The sequence below is a fragment of the Sceloporus occidentalis genome, unplaced genomic scaffold, assembly GCF_023333645.1.
Source record: "Sceloporus occidentalis isolate IW3139 unplaced genomic scaffold, rSceOcc1.0.p SCAF_5, whole genome shotgun sequence".
NCBI classification, from domain to species: Eukaryota; Metazoa; Chordata; class Lepidosauria; order Squamata; family Phrynosomatidae; genus Sceloporus; species Sceloporus occidentalis.
This window is the reverse complement of record NW_028316985.1, coordinates 50,316,952-50,336,846: the sequence shown is the minus strand read 5'-3', so window position 1 is coordinate 50,336,846 and position 19,895 is coordinate 50,316,952. Positions and strand designations below refer to the sequence as shown.

Sequence of the window (19,895 nt, the reverse complement as noted above, 5' to 3'; positions counted from 1 at the left end):
AAAGCTGTGATAACTGCTAGTTTTATATATTTCTATGAAAATGTTACAAGTTGCTGATGTCATTCGTGTTGCCTAGCAACAGATTCCCCCCCCCCCCTTTGGGAGGCTAGAGTCCTCATTAGAGTAAAGTAGATGGTTTTACTGATGATTTGAGAATGGAGAACTCAGAGTTAAGCTCCATGAATCTCTTTTATAAAAAGAATAATCCTTTGCAAGATTTAAGGCAGCCATGATGGAGCTTTTGCTGGAGAAAGAGCAAGAAACAGATTATAAAACACTAATCCTTGATGTATATATGTATTTTAAGCAAACTAAAATAGTAACAATTTAATCAGTCTTCCATCTTTATAGTATTAGTACAAAGAAGGTTTCTGGAAATGATTACATTGTAAAGGGATAGCACTGAAAGACGCAAATGCTGTTTATGTAACATCAATTTGTGTTTATTTTCCATTGTGCATCAGTTACAAGTATGCGTATGCCAGTAGAGAAAGCAAATAGATTATTTTGAGTCTGATAAAGCTGGGAAATACATTTGATGATCATGGGCATTTTTAAAATGTTCTTACTGTGTTATGCAGAGCTGGATCCATATTAGCTGAGGTGGAAGGTCCTGTTAGGAGTAATTCACAAGGTACTTCTTTCCCTCATAACAAGATCTGCATAAAGAAGTTCAGTGGTTCTAGTATGTTTGGCTTATAATGGGAATTTGAAAAAGCTAATTTCTTTTTAGGCTAGCCATCTTAACTTGACTCAGGCTTGCATCCTTCTGAGGTCACTAAAATGAGTACCCAGCTTTTTGGGGGCAATTAGTTTACAGTTGGAAACCATTTAGAGACTGTTTAGGTGGTATGAAGTGGTATATAAATGAAGTTTCTGCCATTGCTATTAACTGCAGGATTCTAGATGTTGATCCCCCCACCCTCCAACAGAATCTGAAAAACAGCAGTGGCTGACAGCCTCTTCCTTTCGGTGGTGCTGTAGCTTTCTGTGCTAAGAAAGGAAGTTGCTTGAAGCAGAAAGGCGAAATACACATTTAAAAACAAATATAAATGCCATTTCAAATGTATTAAAAAAGGAAATTATTCATTTGATAGGAGGTTCTCGCACCTTGCCTTTCTTTGAAGGTTTTCCACAGTTAAGCATGGGAATTAGGGATGGAAGTGGGTTTGAAATACCAAGGGTTGTTTTCTCCCCATTTTTCTTGTAAGTGTATAGATTTGCTTAGCCTGTTTGATACATGAACAGATTTCACAGATTAGTATTTAGGAGTATATTTCTGGATTAGTCTATCATAAGGAACAGATGTAATAATCCAGGTAATAGATGTTTTCTTTGTGAATCAGCTTTGGTGTTGGGTTTGGCTCTTCATTGCTTTCAGAGCATTTGCTTGTCATTTTCTATTGTTTCATTCACTTTAGCTGTACCCAGACTACTTTTGCTAAATGATTTCTTTCTTCTACATGCACAGTTGGGGTTTTGGCTCTAAGCTGCATAGGAAGATATTGTGCATACAGGACACCCCACTGGAAAATGCCAAGACAGTTTAATTCAGGGGTGGACAACTTGGGCCTTCCAATCATTTTTGGATTACAATCATCATCATCCTTCCCTTATAGAGATCATGACTAATTCTGATGGGAATTGTTTCCTTACAACATCTAGTGGACCACAGTTACTGTTACCTTCCCACTGAAGTAGTACCTACTTATCTACTTGCATTTGCATGCTTTTGAACTGCTAGGTTGGCAGAAGCTAGGACTAGTGACGGGAGCTCACCCCATCACATGGCACTTGGGCCTCGAACTGCCAACCTCTGTGGACTGCCAACCTTCTGACCTTATGATCATCAGAACTGGCGTCTTAATTAGTAAGCCACTGCATCCCCTGTAAGGTTGTATACAGTTTATGTTACAGTACGGTTACAAACCACAGAGTAACATAAAAAGTATTTCCCCTATATAGAAGATTATCTTATGCTGGGAATACTTACATACACATATTATAAGCAGGCCTCCCAAGGGAAAAATTCTTTTTCTGTGGTTTTGTAATGGGAATGAAAGACATGTGCTAGAATCTAGCCCAAACAGAGTACTATCAAGTGTCAGTGGCATATCGGGCCAATGCCAAACTAGACAGGTCACAGCAGCATTAGTTTTACCATAAAATCTGTTCATTAGTGGCACTGACTGTCTTTGGGAATGGTGGACCCTCTTTTTTTTGATGGTATTTAAATAGGTTGGATGGCTGTCTCTCACAAGTGCTGTAGTTGTGTATTCCAGCATGGCAGGGCATTGGACTAGATGGCCCTTCAGGCTCCTTCCAACTCTATGATCTATCTCACCTATATTGTATTCTCCCTCTTCTTTTGTTATACAGTCGGCCCTTCTTATACACGGATGTTTTATACACATATTCAAGCATCCACAGTTTGAAAATGTTAAAAAAAGTATAAATTTCAAATATCAAACCTTGATTTTCCATTTTTATAAGGTACACCATTTTGCTATGTCATATTTAATGGGACTTGAGCATCCACAGATTTTGTTATCCACGGGGGATCTTGGAACTAAACCCCAGCGTATAACAAGGGTCCACTGTACAGAAATGAGGAACCAAAAATGTATAGAAAAGATTACCAAACATCTAATTAAATCAGGGGTAGGCAACCCTTTTGAGCCGGGGGCCAGGTTGCTGTCCCTCAGACTACTGGGGGGCCGAAGCCAAAAAATAAACAATTAAATATTTTTTAAAAATTAAATAAATAAATAAACCGGGACAAATGTAGGACAAAATTTCCAAATGGAGGGCACTTTTTAAATAAAAAATGGAGGACACGCAAAAAAATTTGCTGATTTTAAAAAAATGTTAAGATAAATGCATGTTTCTGAGGCTTCTATAGACAATTGCCCCACCGTGCCCCTCGCGCGAGACGCCAAAGGCCCTGGCGGCAATCGGTGGCAGGACCGGGCTGGGGCCGGTCCCAAGGCCTCGCCGGGCCACATTCGGCCCGCGGGCCGCAGGTTGCCTACCCCTGAATTAAATGTTAATGAAGAGTTGACATTTACAGGCCATACTACACATACTACACAAATGTTGAAAGGATTAAAAGGACAACTGAAAAACAAACTGGGCATTTGTTTTTCCATTCCCTTGCCTTTTAGCTACCAAAAGGTCTTATATTTGAAATTTATACTTTTTTTTTAACATTTTCAAACCATGGATGCTTGAATCCATGTATAAGAAGGGACGACTGTATTCTCATTTTATTACCTGCCAGTTTATTCTTAATTTAAGCTTTCCCTCCCTTTCAATATGTGTTTTATGCACATACACAAAGGAAAGAAAATGAGCTACATCTCTTAAGGTATATGGCCAGCTCTTACAATGTGCCTCACCAGTTTAAAACTGAGGTAAAGGAGCAATTACCCTTATATTGATTCCTACCTTAATGAGCCAACTTGTTTGCCAAGTTTGGCAGGTATAAAAGTTATGCCTTAGGTGAAAACAGCACCAAGTGCCTGTTTATATTCCAAGTGGACTATATATATATATATATATATATATATATATATATATGCATGCACATATATGCAGTTTCTCTTGCATTCTATAAATATTGGGGAAGTCTGTTGGAAAAATAAAAATTGAGGAAATTAAAATAAAGAGTTCCTGTGCCTAGGATCAAACATTGATCAGAATGGAGAAAGACTGCAGTCAAGAAATAAGAAAAAAAGACTAGGAATGGGAAGAGCAGCTATGAAAGAAGACAAGACCCTAAAGAATAGAGGCGGGTTATAAACCGCCGCTTTGCGGTGGTCTGCTGCCGCCGCTGTTTGCTCCGTGAGGGAGCCGCTGCAGCCAAACCGCGCGGCTCCCTTACAGAGCAAAAAAGAAGCTCCAAAATGAAGCTTCTTTCCACGGCGCAGCTATGACGCCACGAGGCGCCGCTGGTGCACTCGTGACATCATAGGCGCCGCGACACGTCTGGACGCTATGCGTCCAAGACGTAAACATGGCGGCGGCTGTCTGGAACGGCCGTCGCCAAAAAATACGTAGTGACTACATATTAGGGTTAGGGGGGTGCGGAAGCACCGCACCTTCCTAACCCTAATACGTAGTCACTACGTATTTTTTGGCGGTCTGTAACCCGCCAGAGATATACAAATGAATACTAAAAGTTCGAATTGCCCAAGCCATTGTATTCCCTAGCACTATGTACTTATGCAAACTCTGGACAGTGAAAAAAGCTGATATGAAGAATATCAACTGATTTGAGATGTGGTGCTGCAGAAGAGTGCTGTGGAAACTGTGGACAGCTCAAAAGACAAACAAATGGGTCCTTGAACAGATCCTGAAATCTCCTTGGAGGCCAAGATGATCAAATTGAGGCTGTCTTCTTTGGCCACCTCATGAGAAAACACAACTCATTCAAAAAGACAATGTTAGGAAAGGTAGAGGGTAGTAGAAAGAGAGGAAGACTGCATGCCTGATGGATAGACTCAAGCAAGGAGGTCATGAGCCTGAATTTCCAAGTCCTAAGCAGAGCAGTGGAGGGCTGGGGGGCTTGGGAGATGTCTCATCCACAGGGTTGCTGTTAGTCAGTGTCGACTCGAGGGGAGTTAACAGCAACAAAAGCGATGGAAAATTAGGGAAAATAAATGGTTTTAGCTACATCTCAAGAAAGAAAGAAATGTATAAATATGGCAGATAATTAGGGGCATAAATAGAAGGAGTATTACTCCATCCTATCTTTGGCAAGAGTCTCTTCCTATTTCTTTCTAAGTAAAGATGGCTCAGCCACAGTTGGTGACAGTAATGGTCTTAGAGGTAGTCATGATACATCCAAAGATACCTGTAATTCTAGATATTTTGGACACTGCCAATTCAATGTAAGTAGCAGAATTGCCCTAGATTGTTCCTTCTTCTCTTTAACAATTCTGGCATCTGTTGTGCTGTTCTTTTGTTCCTCATGTATGTGGGTGGCTGGGTGGGAGCAGGCATGGTTTGTCTTGAATCACCCCTCTGCCTTCTGTACTTGGTTTAGGACTGTACCTTTTCACACATCAGAATACTTTCCCATTTTTAGTTGCCTCTTGAAAAAAAACACAACAAAAATCCACTAAGTATGACTGCAGTATCATTTTTGCATGAGATGTAACTAAATCCATTTATGTAGTTTAAAAAAAATAACAAAATGGAAAGCTGAATAGCTCATGAAGACTCCTAATGGAAAATTCATCTCCTATGCTATGAGTTCAATTGTACCATAGTGTGATGGAGACTGCTGCTGTTTCCCCCCTCCAGTCTCATGCTGTTAAGAAATTTATTGAGGATAGTTTCATCCATTATAATCCTCTGGAACAGAATAATGGTGTGTTTTCAGCCTATATATTATCCTTGAATCATGTGTAAGCCAACCCTCTGTTCTGTTTCATTGATACAGATAGCAGTTATCAAATACCTTAACTAAAAAATTCATATTGTTTCCCCCCAGCATCCACCTGGAATATACTAAAAGTTAAATTTCTTTTAAAAAGAGATCTTGATAAGGAAGTACTATGCATCTTTAAGGCAAAAACACAACTTTTTCTATTTTAAGGCAGTCTAAATTAGGAGGGTGTTACCTCTTGCTGTGGGAGGTGATTTCTTACAGTGCAACCTCACAGCTATTCAACAAGCCTCTGTTTGCCTTGTGGGGAGACTTGCATGTATCCACTTTCCCTGTATTGGTTCAATCACCTGACTCCTCTTCACAACAGTTAATCATGCTGTGAGTAGGGAGGAGAGATTGTATACTTAATTATTACAGTGATGTCCCACTCCAATATGTAACCCATAAATGTTTACTTGCTGTCACACATGCATACCAGTCCAGAGTCACCTTTCTTAGTTTGTGAGATGGGATCGGGTGTCTTTAGGATATTTAGGCCCTCTACATCTGCCTTACTGTTGCTTTATTAGTAGTTGCTATATAAAACAGAGTATTCAGCTGATTATGTGTGAGTTGCTAAATTCAGTCACTCAGAATAATGTTTTATACTCAGTTTAGCTGGAAAACATAGCCTAATCCTGTACCATTTCACCTTTCTTCCTGACTGCCATATATTTGCCTAAATTTTTACTGAAGTTCCTCCCTGAATCTCTTGTTCATATCCTATTAAATAGACTATCTGATGGCTTTCATTCATTTCTTGGTTATGAATGCTACTGTGTCATTTCTTTTGTTGCTTGTTTTTATTTCATCATTCTTCTTGCTTCTTAATTATGTCAGTAAATTAATTTTTTCTTCTTTGCTCATATACTTCCTTTTCATTTCTTATTCTCACCCCTTCTCATTTTTGTCTGCCTTTGATCATTTCAAGTATGCTTTCCAGGGCTCTCCCTAGCTTCCTTAGCACAGTCCTTTCCTGATTAAGCTCTTCAAGCCATGGCATTAGCAGCTTCAGCTGCTCTTATTTCTCTTGTTTGAGTTGGTTACTTGTTGGGCAGCTTCTCATGAAGTACAGCTGCCCCTTGAAGTACTGTCTCCTGGAGATTGCCTGAAGGAAGGATTAGTTTTTTGATTCTTAACTTATTCTTGGGTCATATTCAAGGTTCTTTACTTCTTCCAGTGCTACATGGAAATAGGAAAATTGAAAAGTATTCAGAATGAGCAGTAGATATGGTCTACAACTTGAGATGTGCCTATAAATTATTATTATTATTTATTATTAACATTTATTTATATATTATATTTATAAATGTATATGGATGTATGAAAATTCTTAATTCCCTGAGTTTTTTTCACAATTACACAAGCAGCCTTTTTCACTACCAACTTTCAGTTAATTTAAATCATGGTTATGACCAAAAAAAAATCTAAATATTTTTAAATAAAATAAATATTTTAATGGATAATGCATATGATGAAATAGCTTCATGATAGATACCTACAGCTTCATGATAGTTTTTTGACTCATTTTTGCGAACAAGTCATGTGAACATGGTAGATTTTAATCTATGCACTTTGCATATTTAAAATTCCATACTTTGCTTCAAACAATAATTCAAACTCTTCTCATAGCTTCAATAAGCAAACATAAAAGTATTTTTTGAAATTACCACTTGTAGCTTCAGAGAAGAAAATGTAAGGGATATCTTTGCACTATATTTTCTGCTCTTCTATGTGCTTCTCATTGCAGTGGTCTTAAAAAAATTACTTTTTTAGGTACAAACTACACACGTTCCTGAGAGTGAGATCCAAAACACACTGCAGAAATAATCCAGTTTGAGACCACTTTAGCTGTCCTGGCTCACTGACAATCCTGGGAATTGTAGCTTATTGTGGACCGGAGCTCTCTGATAGAGAAGGCTGAATATCACAAAACTGTAGTTCCCAGAATTCCCTAGCATTGAGCCAGAGAAGCTGAAGCAGTCATAGACTGGATTATTTCTGCAATGTGTTTTGGACCTAAGTCTTAATTGGTATTGTGCATCTGATGAAGTAGGTTGAGTCTTCAAAAGCTTACGCTACAAACTTCTTTCTCTCAGGTGTGGTACATACCACCATAAAGCAGCGTACCAGCGCCATTTCTAAGGCTAGGGACCGCATGAACACCACATGGTTCCTAACCCTAGAACGTAAGGTGGTGTAACACTGGCGGCGCCCTGTATATATGGGCGCCACCATTGTTACATAAGCACCACGCGGTGTCCGCACATTGCCGCACAGCGCTTACATAAAAAGTGCGCCAGTGGCACACTTGTTACATTGCTCCTGCAGCTTAAAAAGAACCCGCTTTTCTCGGGTTCTTTTTCCTCGGGAGGGAAGTCACATGGTTTGGCAGCTGCAGCTTCCCTCTGGAGGAGAAAAGGCCACTGGCAGGCCGCACGCCAGCATTCCTTTGTATATCGATAACAGACAAATGCAGCTGGTTCCTTGAATATGATTAGTACTATAATGTTCAAGTAATTCTGCAGCTATCAACAGAGCAGCTTGGCATACCACTGAATCATTGTTTGAAGTTGTTTTCTTTACAAATTAGATAGAATTGAGAGTTTGATACATTTTCCTGATCTGATGCCTGGTTGAGATGTAATCTAACATAACTGATGAGTTTTTTTTAGATCCTTTAGATTTTTAGCTCAAGTTTGGTGCGCTACAGACCACCCTTTTGCGCTGTGCTGGCACCGATTTTAGGGTTAGGGACTGCGTGGCAACTACATGGTCCCTAACCCTAGTACATTTGGGGGGCGCCATGATTGCGTGGCCCTGTCCACATGTTGCACGTATCGACGACATTGCAGCTGTGCCATGTCCAAATGTTGCGGTGAAGCTGCAACGTAACCGCGCCATCCCACTGTGCTTGTGGCATCGCAGCGTCGCAGCAAACTGGAGCTGCCTCCGCATGCTCCTTTTCTGCTGTGCAACATTTGGTTGCTGTGGTAATACTGCGCAGCAATGAATGGTGGCTCCAGCCTTCCTTTTGCAGGCAGTGTGTACCGCACCTTTAATTAGAAAATCCTTAAAGTAAGTTTGTCATTGGAGGATTCCTGTCATCATATTATATGGAACATGCTGTTTTCTATGTGTTATGTGCGCTTTACAGAGCACCCAAAAAGGGTGCTCTGCCGGTGTCTGTGTTTGCTGCGCCAGGGAACCGCAGTGGACAAACTGCGCGATTCCCTGGTGGAGCAAAAAGAACCTGCAAAAAGCGGGTTCTTTTTGCAGCGCAGTTATGATGTGTATAGGGCGCCACCATTTTGACGTACCCAGTACATCCTAGGGGTGAGGCCTGATTGGACGTTGCGTCCTCGGCCAACCCCTAGGACGTACTGGGGGAATGGCAAAGGCCCGTGTAGAACGGGCCTTAGTTTTACAGACAAAAACAATTGGAATCCATCCACCCTGTTGCAGTGGCATACAGGCCACACCAGGTGACACCCTAAGGGGAGGTGAAACCATGGCTGTCAAAAAAGCTTCCTTTTGGCAGAAACAGGCTGTGGCATTTGCCCACGTCCCTTTAAAACACTGAAGAGATTGTGTGAGTGAGGCGAGGCTCAGAGGGAGGAGAAAGGAAGGGACCAAGGATTTTAAATTTTTATTTTTATTAAAAATATCAACTCTTTTGAGTCGGATGAGGCTCAGTGGCAGGAGAAAGGAGAGGCCCTGAGTTTTTTAAAATTAAATTTTAAATTATTTTTTATTTTTTTAAAATAAAAAAAATATTTAAAAGGTTTTCTTAAAAAACATCAAATCTTACCAAATTTTAATTTTAACCACATGAAATTATGTACATGTAAATACATTTAGACTGTGTGGATGATAATCATAATTTAAAGGTACCATTGCCATTACGTTAAGTGATAAATGAGAATTATGATTTATGAGTACCATGAATACAAAAACATTACTAAGGTTTCTGTATGGTGTGGTATGGGAGGAGATCAGTGAGGGTGTGTGTGATACCAGTGCTACTTATGGCACTGCCATGATGATGCCACTGTCCTGTTGCAACAGAGTTAGCTTTTGATTTTTGCTTGATGCTGACAAGAGGATTAGATCTCAACAACATGATACATTTCTTAAAGCCAGTGTTTGTATGTTATATCTAAAGGAGCTAAAGAAAACCTGTTATGTTACATACTGAGGGTATTTACCTCTAGTCTCAACGCATTTTGGTTTACTTTTTAATGTGAAGACAATAAGTATAGAGATCTTATAAACTTTTCTCCCTTCTTGCATTTTAGAAACAGGATCTCCAATAACAGCTTCCTGCATTGGCTTGGGAAACTCTTTAACACCACCCCCAGGACAGACAGGAAAACCGGTTCCAGGATACAATGGTAAAGTTACATAATATATACAGTATTACCAAGATAGCACAGGCCTGTTCTCTTTAAGCTCATGGTTTATCACAGGGTGAAAGAGTAAGAGGATATTTAAAGTGAAAGTGCAGCTGTATTTAACATCTAGTGACCAAGAGCGGCTTGGTTTGCTTGGCTGTTTCTGTGTTTCTGTTCCCCAGCAGCATCTCTAGATGATAGAAAAATCCACAGGATAAATCTTTACATAACCATTTTTTAAATTCTTACTCTGTTCTTGTCCAGTTTAGAAACTGTATTATGTCATAATACTTTGCTAAAGGTGCAATAACTTATTCATCACCAGCAGGCACAATGGAACTTGGTTCAGTTTATGTCTGGTGTTCACATAGTGTATCACAGTCCTGTCTCTGGTGTTCACATAGTGTATCACAGCAGGGAGTGGGAACTTTTATCTGTATACAGAGTCTGGCCTTTGAAGGAAGTGAGGGAAAGGATTGGAGATAACAGTGGGGATTCCCTTGCATGCTGTTCCCAGCTGCTATTTGCGGTAGCTAGCTGAGCCTTGGGACTCAACAGCCTCCTGCAGACACCAGGTGCAGGATCCCTTCTGTATGGAGAAGGGAGGGGAGCAGTGGAGTTGGGTTGCTAGTCAAAGCAGTGGCTGGAGAAACTACCCAACATTTTATCTGATAACTCGGGCCTGAGACAGACGGGCCAAAAGGGGCATGGTGGCGACGATACTAGGGTTCTGGACCACGCATCAACCGCTCAGTCCGGAATCCTAGTATGTAATGGTGGCCGCTGCCATTTCACATAACGGAACATAGCATCTGCACGTCGCAGCACGTCTGTTACATCACAAGTGCACCATTGATGCACTTGCGACGTAACCCGGGCGCCTGTAGTTCTTTTAACTCCAGAGGGTCGTCTTGTAGTCTAGCGGCTGCGACATCCTTCCAGAGTTAAAATGGGCGCCTGCAGACCACCATTTTTGGGCGGTCTGTATTGGGCCTCAGTGACATCAAGGGTGACCTCATGCTTCTTACATCATCTGGTGTACAGAAGGTTGTGTGGGGAGGTATCCTGTACCTCTGGATCTGGTACCTCTTTGTGCGCCAAAACACTCAGTGGTCATGAATTTTATTTACTGTGGCAAAGTCTAAGTAACTCCTGCATATAACAGAGATATATGTGCAAAGTTGTTTCAGACAAAGTAATGAATTGGACACTTAGTGTTTATGAGAACTCTTTATATGCACAAGATTGCCTGCACAAACAAATACAAGGATCCAGGGACATTTGTCAGTATAAAAACCTCCATGTAATCAGTAAAGCCTATGATATAAGCATTGAAAAACTATATTAGCTTACTTGCTGTTCACTGCTATGATCTTTGGAATAGTGGTATATAAATAAAACATATTATTATTATTATTATTATTATTATTATTATATTTCATATGCTCATTTTCAGTCTTTGTACATGCTGGATGTAACATCATTGACATTCACAAGTATGTTTTAAAAACCAAAATATCCACTCTGTTCAGTGAGTGTACAACCATATTACAGTTAAACATGTCTGGTATCTGCTTATATCAGGAAGGCTGTCTTCTGCAGAAGCTGATATTTGAAAGGAATGTTAAGTACATTATCTTTAATGTTTAACATTTTTATTTTAGCTGTAGGAAATGTAGGTTTTGAACTAGTATAAAGGCAGTATCTGCCTCCAGTGTGGAAGACATCTGAGAGCAGAACATGTGCAATTGTAAGATTAAGAATGCTGTAATATTTTATTAATTTAGAGGTAAGATTTAACCACGAATACCAGGGATTAGATATTAGGATCACGTTAGGGCTACTTCACTTAAATGAAAAATGTTCAGTTATTTGGAAAAACAGAGTTGAGTGCTTTTATTTAAAAAAATAAGTTTGGGAAAAATACATATTTTGAAAAACAAAGACAATAATTATAAGATGAAAAGCCAATTCAAACATTTGTTATTGTGTGCCTTCGGATTGTTTCTGACTTAAGGTGACTCTAAGGCAAACCCATTATGAGGCTCACTTGGCCAGATTTGTTCAGAGGGGATTTGCCATTGTCCTCCTTTGAAACTGAGAATGTTTGACTTACCCAAGGTCATGCAGTGCTTTTCCACAACTGAGTGGGAATTTGAACCCAGGTCTCTTGGAGTCCTAGTTCAACACTCAAATCACTGCATGCTGGCTCTTTAGATGCAGGATTTCAAGATGCACATCACGCTCTTTAGAACACCTGACTTCATTGGGAAGTTCATAGCAAGAGTTTAGGTTCCAGCAGAACAGAGTCCTTTCAGATAGAACAGGGCAAAAGCTAAGGCAAAGCTGTGTTGAGCAAAAAAGGTCTCAGTTCTGGCAAATCCAAGGAAGATCTGTTCAAGCACAGCAAGAGTTCAGGATGCATATAGAACTGTAGGCAGATATATGGGGAGCTGAAGCTCGAGACTCATATGAGCAAGACTCAAGTGATGCTTCAGCAATGTGTAAATGTAGCCTGAAGCTTGAAGGGAGCCTCTGGTCAACATGTCTAGCTCTGTCTCTGGTGGAAGTAGCACCTACAGCTAAATGGTATTTGCTTGTTTCAGGACCTTTTAATCTAAGTGTGCAAGGGAAAGCATGGCGGTTCTGAATATATAGACCCTTCTTGTGTTGATGTTTCTGGGCCAGTGGGGATGTCCAGTGTTAATTCTGAGGATAGTTGCTTCTCTCCCACAACCTCCCCACCAAAATAAGGAGTGAGACCTTTTCTGTCTGCTACAGAAAATAAGCTGAATGAAAGCACTGGGGTGCAGTAGGATGGGAAGTACAGCAGCTTCCTACATATTCTCTGCATTCCACAAAGCCATTAAAAAGACAGCTAAAGCAATGACAATCTGATATATTAAACTGCTGCTTTATAAAAGCCAGGTGATACTTAAAATATCTCACTTGCTGTTTAGCTCACTGTCTTGGTTGGTTTTTGTTTTCAATTTTGCATCTTACATGAACATTGAAAAATCTTGTTTGTATCCCATGTTATTTTTCTTTCTGGAGATTTCTCCCCATTTATTTTACAGCTTTATTCAACTTCTTCTGTGTTTCTGCAACTCAAAATCGATTCTTTATTTCATCGTAGCCTACAAACAAAGCCTCTAAAATAACGTAAGACAGACACTGCAATTATCTATAATTTCTTTCCTCAGGTGTGTCTGGCATAGTAATTAAGCTCAAAGTTATTTTTTTTGCAAAAGGTCTAATCAGATTTGGAGTAGAATGCACTTGTTTTTGTGACCTCTTGCTATGTCCTTTTGTTGCAGTGATGATTCTGGATGACAACAAGCAACTTGTAAAAACGAAGACTTTAGGAAACATTGTGGTGAAGTAAGCAACCAATAAGTTGTCAAGAAATATGTAATTAATAAAATAAAGAGGGATTGAGGCTGTGGGAGTTCACCCAAGCATAAAAATGTGATTGAGGAATGATGAATATAATTTCTATGCTGATTAAATATCTCACCTCCACCCACCTGTGATTTTTGGACTACAACTCGCACAGTCTCCTAGTCAGCATGGCCAGTGGCCATGCTGGCTGTGGGATTCTTGGAGCTATAATTCAAAAAGTGAGGTTTTCCCAAGCTCTGCATTCTCTTAAGACAGTAGACTGGGTAAAATAAGTCTACCTTTGTAACTTATGCACCTTCCTTTATTGTTTTGTTATTGATGATATGTTATGGTCTGTCAGCCTACATGGAAAGACATGTTTGGTTCATTGGGGGATATTGCAAAAGCTGCTTGCTGCTTCATTAACCTGCTGCAGTGTTTGCAACTGTTCCACTGGAGAATATTCAGAGTCCAATATTCACTTAAGAAAAATTCCCCATTGAGCTTAACTAGAGTTAAAGTAAGGGTCCATGTTGCTACTGTAGAGCAAGCAAGCTGGTTTTTATAGATAAATGTAATTTATTTTTGTAAAAAACCAGTGACTTAGTCATTGTGTAAAAATGAAGAAACAGTTCAAATACTAAGTATTTAATGTGCTGTTTCACTGTTTCTGAATCTTGTAATGTAGTGCAGAATTAGTGTGTTTATCAGGCTTTTTCCTGCCTTCTTTTGAGAACCATGCAAGCTGTGAAATTTTTACGGATAGCCATTTTCTAATAGGAGACGCTTTCCATAATCTAACACGATGTTCTGTGTTGGGCTATCGATACACACTTGGGATTCTGCCATGTTGCTTCTTAATGCATCCTCTTTCATTCATTTTATCATATGAGAATTCCATTTGATTAAGGAGAAACAATGGCATTGCCTTGATGACACATAGCTTCTTCATCCTTGCAGTAGCCACACATTGGACAGAGACATCTTAGCAAGAGAAACTTAACACCCAAGGATTTCTTTGTGCATAGACTTACATCTGTAGCTAGAACCTCCTCTCTGTAGGTTCTGCATGTTCAGGCATGCAGAGGTCAATGTATCTAGGCTTCTCTTCCCTACTATGCTTGATATGTTGAAGTGGGATCAGGGAAGATTTGTGGTGGGTTTAGTAGCATAGTCCTGTTGCCCCTTTTGATGAATGGAATTTTATCAGGTGTATAATATATGAAGGTGTTAGCATTTCATAGACTCTAGTGTAATGATTACTGTACTCATATTTTGCAATATGTCAGCTTTCTGTAGCATGCTATCATAGCATAATGGAAAGGAGAAAAAGAAAGATCTACTAACCAACTCATCTTACCATTTCTGAAAATATCACATAACTAATTCTGTCTTGGAGGTTTTTCACTTGGTTTTTCCATTTTTTTTCATAATTCCATACCTGTAACAGAAACAAACCTTATATAGGAATCAGCCCATTATTGTCCCACTGTTCTTCTTCAATATTAGCATGTTGTATTCTGAGCTTGACACCTAGCCATCCATTTAGGCAAAGTAACATCTCATGTAACATCTTGTGTGCTACTGGAGCACTGACTGTATTTTTTTTCCTTTTCTGCTTTCTTACCCTTTTCAGTTTCCACTGCTTCTGCTTAAGATCTTAAGAGTAACCTGCTACTATGGTTCATGCCATTTGTAGTTTTTTGGCTGACTTACAGGTAATGCTCAAGGCCAAGTTCTTTTACTCAGCTGATTATAACTGTTTTAACTTTAGTTCTTCCTGTTTTTTGTATTCTCTTGAATATAATCAGTGCTCTGAGATGTCAATTGCTTTTGTAGAAGCTGGGAAGTTAACATTAGGTCAAACCCTGGGTATTTGTGCCTACCTTGTGTGACATTTTTAGACTTGCAGGCTAATAAAATATACACTCTGCAATGTGCAAAAAGAATTATGTGACGTGCATTTGTTTCTTAATAGTGATTCACATATTCTGCTTCATAACAATACTGTATTTTAGAATGATGAGGAAGGTGGTTGTTTACAAATTACAGCATACATAATATGTGTTGACTTTTCCATGGAAGAAAGTGAAATGTACAGAAATGTCTGTGTATGTTTATGTAATCATGCAGAAGATATTTGAACCTTTTTAAATATTTGATTATAGCTCGCAGTTTTCAATTTTATCATCTTTAAAGCCTACACAATATTTGCACCAGGGAGCATCAAATATATTTTAGAAACTGTATGAACATTAAAGAAATTTAAGCTAAAGATATCATATTATTATAGTTTGATGTAGTTGTTGCTGTTATTGATGTTATGTTCCTTCAAGTCAATTCCAACTTAAGGTGGTGCTTGTGACAAATTTTTTTGAGGAGGTTTGCCATTGCCTTCCTTTGAGACCATGTGATTTGCCCAAGCTCACTCAGCGGATTTCCGTGGCTAAGCAGGAATTTGAAGTCTGGAGTCCTAGTCCAACATTCAAACCACTACTTTTTCTGGATCTCATTCTAGAAAAAATCTTTTACTAGAATTTCTAGTGGGACAGGTGGAGCAATCCAGTAAATGGTAAATCTTGTGGTGAAAAAACTGTTCCCCAGAATTCTCCAGCATGTCTCATGTATTCCAGCTGTTCTTCTCCTAAATGATGCTCCTTTGCCTTGTGTATTCTTTGAGTACCAGTGGTAGAGAGGCAGTAATAGTGAACATTTCTGCTGTGAGCAGCTTGTGAGAATGACTCCCTTCTGGACATAGAGAGGGAGTTTTGAAACAAAACAAAACAAAAAACCTGTGCCCCCCAGGACACTCTCTTAGTTCTGTTAATGCCTTGCTGGGAACTTTTTGTTTAAAAAGAAAAGAAAGTGGATTTGCTGCATAGCACCCATATCTCTGAAAATCATGGATGTTTTCAGTGTCATTTATGTTAGAGCAACATGCTTGTTTGACACTTAGAAGTCATAAATCCACTTTAAATCCTTTCCCTTGTGCTGGTATAAAACATGGTGCTACTTCAGTATTGTGTGTTTTAGAACAGCATCTATCCCTTTTTAGTTCAAATCTTGAAATGTGTCAATCTACAGAATTAATCCCTGGTTCTTGTTTTTCTAAAAAACCAAGGAATGATAATGCAGCTTCAGCCTTTCAGACAATTAATGTTCAGGGTTTTTTTTAAAAAAGAAGAAACCTTAATTTCAGTGTATCTTCTTGTCCTCATTTCAGCTCAGCAGCCATATTAGTCTGTGGTAGGAAAGAGACAATATGTGCAGAGACACAACATATACATTCCACAGTAAGCAAACCAGCTACTGCCACAGGAACATTTGACCTTAAGAGAGCTTCAAATATTCACTGATAGAACATTATTGGAGGGAGGGAGGAAACACCACTGAAGTGGAGGGAAAGAACATAATTTGAAAATGTTATACATCTGTATGTTACTTGTTATTTGAAACATTTAGTATATGTGCTATGCCAGGGGCTTGTAAAATACTTTGAAATGAAAGCAATTCTTACAGAGATTTGCATTTTAAATTATTGTTAACTGTACATATTTATTCCTGTTATGTGTGATGTAGCCCTCTTGCAGATCATTAGATTGAATTCACTTAGCACCTTTTGTGTTGCTGTTCTGATGAATATTAAGTATTGCATTTTTAAAATACATATATGTAAAAGTGTACATCTGTTTTCTGAGATGTGCTGGTTACTTTTAATGGTTAAACTGAAAGAAACACCACCACCACCAGGCTGTAGGAAAATCATTAATGACTGTGTCAGTGAGCATTGTCCTTTCTTTCTGTGACAAGGACTTTTTAGACAGTTAAATAAATCAAAGGTGCAACCTACGTTATCAGTTACAATTTACTATCCTGTTACTAACATGAAAACATATAGGGTAGATTCCATTTCCTTGGGGTTTCATTTAATAATCATATGTACTGAAAATATAGTTAAAGTTATGGAAATTGTATTCCCACTGTAACAAGAACTGTGCATTGAACTATGTGTATGCTGTGTTTGAGAGAAACTGGAAACCAAACTTCCATACAGCTGCTGTGCTTTATATCCTCCACTAGACATTTCTTATAATGTTCAGGCAGCAAAAAGCCTGGCTCAAGGCTATTTGCTGCCTGAAGCTAAAGAGAAAATTAATTCTAAACCTAATTCTAAACAGATAATCCAACCAGGCTGTTGTCTCAACACTTGTGGTAGGACATAATTTTCTTGTCCTTGAGGGCAGTAAAATAGTTTAGGAAGCTCAGTGGGAATGTGGGAGCACTATGTGTAGGTTGTGTACGTGCATACGTATGTTCACTCTTATTGTCTGCTGCCTCAAACAGTTGCCTCAGTCGGCCCAATGGTAGGGGAGTCCTCAGAATAGTCCAAGGAATTAGACGTATCTTTAAGATGTACATGTACCTGGAAGCTATGTTTTTCTCTTAGAACAGAAAACAAAGGTGCAAATAATGGTATTCTTAATGGAAAGAGAGGGGGAAGATAAGGAACCAGGAGACCAGAGAGGACAGATACTATAGGGGATGAGGGAAGAAGATAGGATATGTAATAGTCTGAGGAACAAGTTCCCAAGGGAAAAATAGGGAAACAATGTCTTTTAGAAACCATAATAGAGAGATAGAAAGGGTGCGGACTGTTGGCAGGAGGAAGTTAGATAGGAAAGGAAGCTGAAACAATCATGGATCATGGCCCTGGGAATAAAAAAAAAGCATGCTAACTTAACTCCTAGCATGGTTGGAATTGGCATGATATCTGTTATTTTACCATTTCTATTACATATTGCCAGGACACTGTGTGAATGTGGAAAGAATGAACATTTGAAATGTCCCTGTTTTGTGGTGGTGGTGATTGAGATTCAAGTATAGCATGGACCCAAGAAGATGCCGTCACAAATAATATTTTAAAGATAGTTGATGTGTGTCTTCACTGCTTTGTGATACTCTTGCTTTTTTCATGCAAGTTCATGCACCTGCTCCTGTAGTGATTCTGTGAATAGGTATCTATCTACCTTTACTAGTCTCTGAGGGGGAAGCTGGTGGTGGAGGATTGGTCTGGACAATACATTCTAAAGCAAGTCAGAAGAATATTGATGAGGTGTCTAGAGAGTCTTCTGACTCTGTAGTCATTGATTTATGACAGGGCTTTAACATTAAAGTGGGTTCAAGGTGAGCAGTTTTTTTCTGTTGTTGAAATAGATGGGAGCCTGTGTGATGCTCTCTACCACAGACTACTAAACAGAAATGTTTCTCGTTACTCAACTGTGGAGCTTGGTCATTTTGTTTCATACTATGAATGATAATATTCCCCAGAATTGTGTAGTCTGCCATCTCCCCTTGTTAATGGCCTTTTCCAAACCAGTGCTTTGAGAATTCAGTTGTGAAGGCTGGCGTTTTAGAAACATGAAATTTCCCTGGGAGATCCCTGGGAAATATTAATCCCTATGCATGTCATTTTTTTCATAGGGCATATTGACAAATTTGTAACATTGGTTCATCACTAGGTTTTTATTAGCTTTCATGTCCTACTGCCAGTCTATGTTGGGTGTTGTGAGATGGAATTAAATGCTTTCCTGTGGTCTCAGTCTATTAGTCCTAACTAGTGTAGACCCATTCAATTAAGCCAAATCAACACTTATATAAATTTCTCTGATTCTGTAGGTCTGCTCTAGTTGAGATTAACAAATTGATGAGGTCTGTTTCTGGAGAACATGTTGTGGCGGCCATATTCTGAATTAAGCAGCAAAAAGTTTGAAGTTTTGCAGATAGAATCTGACAGATGACTGGGCTTGAACAGACAGGCCAAAATAAAGCTGCTTTGTGTCACTTTGGAGGTATGCTGTTTAAATGACACACACATCTTAAGTGGCCAGAAACTATGCCAAAGCTGCGCTCCAATCCTTAGGAATGGAGCGTGGCTTTGGCTCGGCTTCTGACCTCTCAGGACGCACGCAGCATTTAAAAAACATACCTTCAAAGTGACACAAAGCAGCTTTATTTTGGCCTGTGTGTTCAGGCCCATTGTAACATTTAAGATTTAATATTCTTGCTTAGTGTAAAATGGTTTAAATCCATGACCAGCAATACCACACAAGAAAAAAAGGGGCTATGCCTTCAAGTAAAGTTCATCTGCTGACTTGTAAGTTATCTTAACTTTGTTTTTGATACACTATTGACTAATAACCTTTTAAACTATCCCCTTAACATGAACAGCTCCAGGTGATGTAGTCTGTTTTCTGTAGCAAAACTGGGTTTTGACCCATCATATTGAATGTTTCATATATACTTATGAGTTTTTGTAGCATTTGTAACTGTGGCCATCTTATACTGGGCATTTGTATAATTGCATCCATTGTTTGTTTAACAGGTTGCCTTTGCCTCCAGGAGCGTTTTTGGGTCTTTGGAAAAATGAGGCTCTTTACAAGGAATTATATTTCCAAAAATTTCCGGTGAGGACTAAACATGTAATGAAGAACCTCTGGCATTTGAGATTAGTGCTATGCATAGGATGGTCTGTGGAATAGTGCAAGTTTGTGAGCTTGGCTGCTGGTTCACAGTGAATTTCTAGGAAGGAAGGAAACAGTTGTAGCCAGTGGACACAAATATGGTACCAGTCCCTGGAAATGTTGAAAGAAAGAAAACGCCAGTTCCTCACATCATAGAGCCCGAGA

General features: G+C 39.1%; 1 protein-coding gene across 1 annotated transcript in view; it reads left to right on the top strand.

Moving 5' to 3' along the window:
* The window catches only part of ACSS3 (acyl-CoA synthetase short chain family member 3), a 59,609-nt gene that overhangs the window by 26,378 nt on the left and 13,336 nt on the right, over positions 1 to 19,895 (top strand). The window contains exons 10-12 of the mRNA XM_089524033.1: positions 9,733 to 9,828; positions 13,146 to 13,209; positions 19,592 to 19,673. Coding sequence (XP_089380159.1) covers positions 9,733 to 9,828; positions 13,146 to 13,209; positions 19,592 to 19,673 — 242 coding nt within the window. The remainder of the gene's footprint in view (positions 1 to 9,732; positions 9,829 to 13,145; positions 13,210 to 19,591; positions 19,674 to 19,895) is intronic.